General features: G+C 52.1%; 1 protein-coding gene across 1 annotated transcript; it reads left to right on the plus strand.

Moving 5' to 3' along the window:
* The first annotated feature begins 371 nt into the window (after positions 1-371).
* Positions 372-5,641, plus strand: IQCD (IQ motif containing D). Its single transcript, XM_010178762.1, has 4 exons — positions 372-965; positions 2,194-2,427; positions 4,071-4,142; positions 5,393-5,641. The coding sequence occupies exons 1-4, from the start codon at positions 372-374 to the stop codon at positions 5,639-5,641; spliced, it is 1,149 nt and encodes a 382-aa protein (XP_010177064.1).
* Positions 5,642-5,894: the final 253 nt, after the last annotated feature.

Genomic DNA, 5,894 nt, shown 5'->3' on the forward strand with positions numbered 1-5,894 from the left:
GGGACCGACAGCCTCTGGGAGCCGACTCCTGAGATACCCTCTGAGCTGTGGGAGTTGCTGGGTGGTCCCAGTCCCGTTGCCAGGCACCGCACGGCTCCGCATCACAAAGCGTGTCACAAAGGGTGTCCCAGGGCCCTGTGGTCATAGGGGGCATCTCCGGGCAGCTCCTGCAGTAGTCTTTCCTGGAGCTGGCGGCTGTGCTGGCGAGAGCGAGTGTGGGCTCAGGAATTTCATGCTGCTTGTATCCATTCTAGACCTCCAAACACTCAACTCACAAGTGCTCAATTGAAGCCACGGCAACAGGGGATCCAGCCATGCTGCAAGTATCATCTTCAGCTGTGGAGCAAAGAAAAAAGCCCCTGGTAAAGGGCATGGCAAGTCCAGAGAATGTCATGAAGATGTCAGAGCCACGTCAGTTAAAACCTGGCAGCATTGAGAGAGAAAGAATTAAAAATATCTTGGATGAGGTGATCGCCAAGCTGGAGCTGAGCAGTTTGATCCCACAGATGCTCGACTCTCTGGACAGGTTTGCTGATATGCTGGGACCTGAGGTCACGAACAAACTCATTGAGCACCAGAAGCTTTCCAATGAAATGAAGCGTCTGCTCTCCAGCTCTGAAGAAGAGGACACCATGAGAGCTGAGGAACAACGAGGCCGTCTCTGCTTGCTAGAGCAACGTGTGAAACGTTCTGTTACAAGTGTCCTGAGGCTCTTGCTGGCCAACCCTTCGCTTTGCCAGGCCCTGAAACGTGAAGCCTGGGTGAGAAATCCACCAGCTGAAGTGGTTATCAAAGCCTTTGGGGACTTCAGGAATTTCATGCTTGAGAGACTCCTGGCAAGTCCCGTGGAACAGGAAGAAAAGATTCCGTTGATGGAAGACATCTCCCTCCAGACTGAGAACACTGAAACAGCCACAGCTTTGCAGGCAGAGCTGGCAGCAGCAATCCGGACTCAAGAGGAGGAGGTAAGATACTGTGGGAAGATGTTTTCCAACAGTGTCTCCGAAGCCAAACTCTGGTAAGCTGATAAACGATGCCTTTCTCGCAGTTTCTGAAGAGGACGTTCCAGAAATGATTTCTAAACCAGATCCTAAGTTCAAAGAGACTACTTGCATTGTAAAATGTAATTAAAAATGCTAACTGCATGCTGGGTTTTTTAAAAACTTGAATTTGGCTTGTTTTGGACCTGTTCTCACAGCCAACTAGACTGACACAAGTCACCGCGTTTACAAAGGAGCTGCAGGACAGGCACAAATTGCCGTGGTAGTGTTGTGGCAGGGCTGCAATCTCAGCTGCCAGGACGAGGCTCCATTCACTGATGAAATGATGAAAAGTCAATCCAGGGAGAAACTGCTCTGATTAAAACCCATTTTTAATATCTACTCTGCCTTCACTCTTGCTCAAAACCAACATCTCTGTGACTTCCAACCCTGTAATACTATCTGCCGTAGAGCATTTGTGATTAAGACGCGATTATGGGAATTCCTCATTTTTGCAGCGAAGGCAACCGAGGTACAGATGAACGATCGGGCATTTCTCAGGCTCCTTCTGTGTGTGGGGGCTGTGCCAGCATCCCAGCCCCTGACAGGCAATCCTTTGTTCTGTGCGGACGCTTTTCTTTCTCTTCCTGCAAGAGGGGCTGGAGAGGCAGGTTTTGTCATGTGCTTGCTGCACTGAATGGTGCTACCAGAGACAAGGGCCCGCTCTCCCCATTCCCCCTGCTCCTTGGAGGTCTGTGAATCCAGGCACTTGAGATGTTGACGTGCAGTTTGGCAGCACGTCCAGGGCGTCATGAATAAATCTGTGTGGCTGGTCCCAGCTCAGGGTTTCTCTCGCAGGCAGCGCGCTGAGCTGCGTCCCCAGCCAGCCACTCTGAGCCTAATCCAAAGCTCAAGGGAGCCACGGGGCTTGCTCCAGCGGCTCGGATTTTGGCTCGTCCTCCGATGGCAGCATCAGTGGGTCTCGGTATGGTTTGTTCATTGTCTGCCTTTATTAGCAGGTTCCCAGAGGACCAGTGGGGGTTTACAAAGCACCCTGTGCACATCTCACCCTGTTCCCTCAAGCAGCAGTGGCAGGTCCCTGTCACTACCAGAGCAGCGGGGGCTCTTCTTCCATCTCCCCTGCCTTTGCCCTGCTCCTCCTGCCCATCGGCAATTCTTGACAGTATTTCTTCCTCTTGTTTTCTGGGTCTAGATTCACAAGAGGGACGAAGTGATCAAAGACCTCAAAACATGCATGCAAGATCTGACCGAAGAATGCAAGGCTTCCATCCAGCAGATCAAGGAGCAGGGAGAAAAACAGCAAAAAGAGGAGCTGCGAGCCTCCCAGGCCAGGTGTGCCAAGCTACAGCAGGACATCGAGCAGCTCAGAGCACAACTTGATGCATCAGTGCTGGAGCATCGAGCATCAGAGCTGGCTCTCAGAAAGGTAAATGGGAGGAGAGAACAGGAGATTTAAAACCTTTTGTAGTGCTGTCAGGTCTGGCTGCTGCAAGTGATGACTCGGCTCCTGCGAGCTGCTGGCAGGATGCACATGCTGTCTGTCAGAGCGTACCTGCTCTGTCTTCATGCTCTGCTGACGCCAGTGGAGAGCAGCCCTGCGGCGACAGCGGGAAGCAGCCTGCTCACAGGTCCTCCTCCTGCCCCGAGAACAACTTTGCACAGTGCTGTGCCACTGCTCGCTAGAGGGGCTGTGCTCGGGGCACAGCGCAGAGCAGCAGGGCTACAGCAAAATAGGGAAGGGCTATGGTAAGAAGGGATTTGGTGTGGGGTAAACATAATAGTGGTTGTACATGAAGCCATCTTTTAGAGTTGATTGTCGTGTTCTGGGCTGAGTGCAGCTGATCTTGAGAGCGACACCATTCCCGCTCTGTCTGGCACTTTGCTGAAGGCGCAAGCCAAGGAGCTGTGTTGGGTTGAGTTGAATGAGGAGGGAAATGGGATTTATCACAGCGCCGAGCAGACACGGGAGGAAACAGGAGCAGCAGGCAGGCTCAGGCCTCTGCATCAACAGCTCTGCCCTGAGCAGAGCGTGCTGGGGCCACAGGCACAGGGAACTAGAACTGGAAAGAACACTTTTCTCCCTCGCTTTGCTCCCCCTTGGTATTTACTCCAACCAAGCGCTGGCCTCCCACAGGGAGGACCGCACACGGGTGACTGGGCATCTCTCGCTCTTGCACTGGACGATGTAAAGCCAAGTGGCAGTGGGATGGGCATTGACAAAGAGTCAAATGGAAGTTAGAGTCACAGTACAAAATCCCAAATCCCCCCTTTTACACCTCCCTTAACGGACTGGCTTTAGCGGGCAGTTCCTTCTGAGCCCCTGCAGTATTTGATGAGTTGCTCAGCTCATTCTAATGCTCAGACAGAGATTTGCTGAGCACAGAGGTCTCATTTCCCCCTCCTTGGCACTTCCTCTAGCCCTGGGTGGCCCAAGATTGTACTTACGGTCTAAATGGCGGAGGGCCGACCTCGTGATGGCCTGGGAGCCCTTGGGACATCCTGGGTCAGTGTCACACAGGAAATGGTGTGGCACTTGTCATGGGCTGGAGCTGATCTCTCTCTTGATGGTTCCAAGGAGCACAGATACCGCAGCGTGGGGTGAACTGCCCATACCTGGTTACACTGCAGTGTGGCCACTCTTACACTGGTTTACAGCTAGAAATAGCTCTTCGTTTTAAAGGCTCCATCTTCTGAGTACTTTTTGTCCCGCTTTCACAGTTAGCAGTTCTCTGTTGCTTCAATCTTAGGGTGGTTGCCCCAGTTTGTCGATGACTTGCCCCATTCCATCAGGCATGTTCATTTCCTACCGCAGAACGCACCTTTCGGACGCATCTCAACCCTCAGCCCTCACCCAGCTCAGTGCTGTAAACCAAACACGGCCCTTCTGGCCTGAGGGAACGTCCCAGGAGAATCTCCAAACCAGGGCAAACAAAATCCGTGTCAGCTGAAGGCAGCTTGCCACAAGGAGGAGGTGTTACACTCAAATAGAACGGTGCTGGGGCTCAAAGCTGCACTGGTTTCTAACTCAGGTTCTTTCTTACCAGGAGCTTGTCTTGTTTTGTGTTTCAGGGGAATTGCAGAAAGGAGACGGAATTATGGAACTTGGTCCAGGAATACGACACAGACATGGCAGAGAAACAGGTATCTGCTTTAAAGTGCTTTGCTTTGTTCAGGTAGATTCCTGTCCAAAAGGACATGTGGCTCTTACACAGGAGGCCGTGGAAGTGAGGGGCAGTTTTCCACCCAGAAGTACAGGCTTTAGAAGGAAAGGTATCTTTGTCCTGCCTCCATGTTCGGGAGCTCTCTGCTGCTTTGACTTCAGCAAAAGTTACATCCACTGCTAAATCCCACAGCATCTGGGGGCAAATGGGCTGCCGTGTTCTGCCAGACATGCCCACCTGATACTAGGAAACACGTTTTTCCCTTTTGCTTCAATCCTCAATCCCATTGGCCCTCTCTGGTGTCCAAATCATGCTCCTGTTCCTGCTGGCCCCTTGAGAGACGTCTCTCAAGTGCTAAGAAACCGACCACCCTGCGCACCTCTGCCTTGGCATCCAGCTTTACCACAGCAGGCTGAGAATCCCACCCCGCACCTCTACTTGCTTTCCTGTTCCTGCCCTATTTATGCAGGTGGATAAAGCTGCTGGATTACTAACAAAGCAAAACGTAGGGAGAGGCTTAGGAGCTGGCCGCTAATTGTAGGAGATGACACTTCCCCCTTGCCAGGGCTTTAACAACATGATTATTGTGGGTTCCTGCCTGCTGGGTGGCTGAGCACCATGTCCCGGCAGGTCTGGGGCAGACCTTGCTGAGGCAGACACACTGCTGGTTCCCCTGATCTTCCACTTCAGCGTGGCTTCCTCAAAGGCATTAGGAAAGGCACAAACTGCTGCTGAGCCTGCAAGTGCAGTAGCATCATGAAAACTATCTGGCCTTGGCCTTTCCCAGGCTGACGTGGCCTGGCTCTGCTCATGCTCCCAGCAGTGGAAGTGTCAGCTGGGCTTCAGAGGCACTCCTCTGAACGGCTTTGTACCCCGCTGGCAGCTCAGGCCCAGCCTCGCCCAGGCTGCAGTGGTGCGTCTTTTTGCACAGGGCATCTGCAGGAGGGGCTCTGGCCTGGTCAGAGTTCCTGGCTGAGGGGGATGCTATTTGCAACACAGGGAGAACGATGAGAGTGTTTTTCAGAGGAGCATGAAGATACGAGGGCCTGGCATCTCATGACATTCCCTGGGTACTGGGCACATGCTCCTTTTGGAAAGACTCAGCTCAGCGCCCAGTTGTGGTTCTGCCTAGGTTTGGGGTGGCTTTAAGAACCTTTACCTAGGGATGTGCAGGGAAGAGCTGCTGAACGCCCTCCAAATTGCTACACTTGGTATCTGCTGTCTTGCTAGGCTCAGTATGAGGAGATTCACGCTGCCTACACTGAGGAGAAGGCCCAGCTGGCTCTGCTGACCGAGAAGCATGCTGTACTTCTTCAGGAGTATTCCAAGATTGAGGAAGAGCAGAAGAAGGCGGCTTTGAAGGAGTTGGCTGCTACCCGCATCCAAGCCTTCTGGAGAGGCTACTTGGTCCGGTTGCTCTTCAAGCCAAAGAAGAAGGAGGGCAAGGGCAAGAAGAGCAAGAAATTGTCGCGGTTTTAGGCTAGGCCGGCCACTAAATCCTGGCCAGACGCTCTCTATTAACGCCTCTCCCCTCCCCAGAAGGGAAGAGAAAAGAGAATAAGGGAGAGAGACTTTACAGGTTGGAAAAGAAAGTTAACAGATTTCATGAAACAATACTACTGATACTACAGGATAATATTGTAAATAGAAAAATAATGAAATATATACAAATAAGTACAAATACATATAAAACCAATATAAAATCCTCCCCCACCCTCCCCCAATGACGAAT

This window comes from Mesitornis unicolor, unplaced genomic scaffold, assembly GCF_000695765.1.
Source record: "Mesitornis unicolor isolate BGI_N332 unplaced genomic scaffold, ASM69576v1 scaffold45350, whole genome shotgun sequence".
Lineage (NCBI taxonomy): Eukaryota > Metazoa > Chordata > Aves > Mesitornithiformes > Mesitornithidae > Mesitornis > Mesitornis unicolor.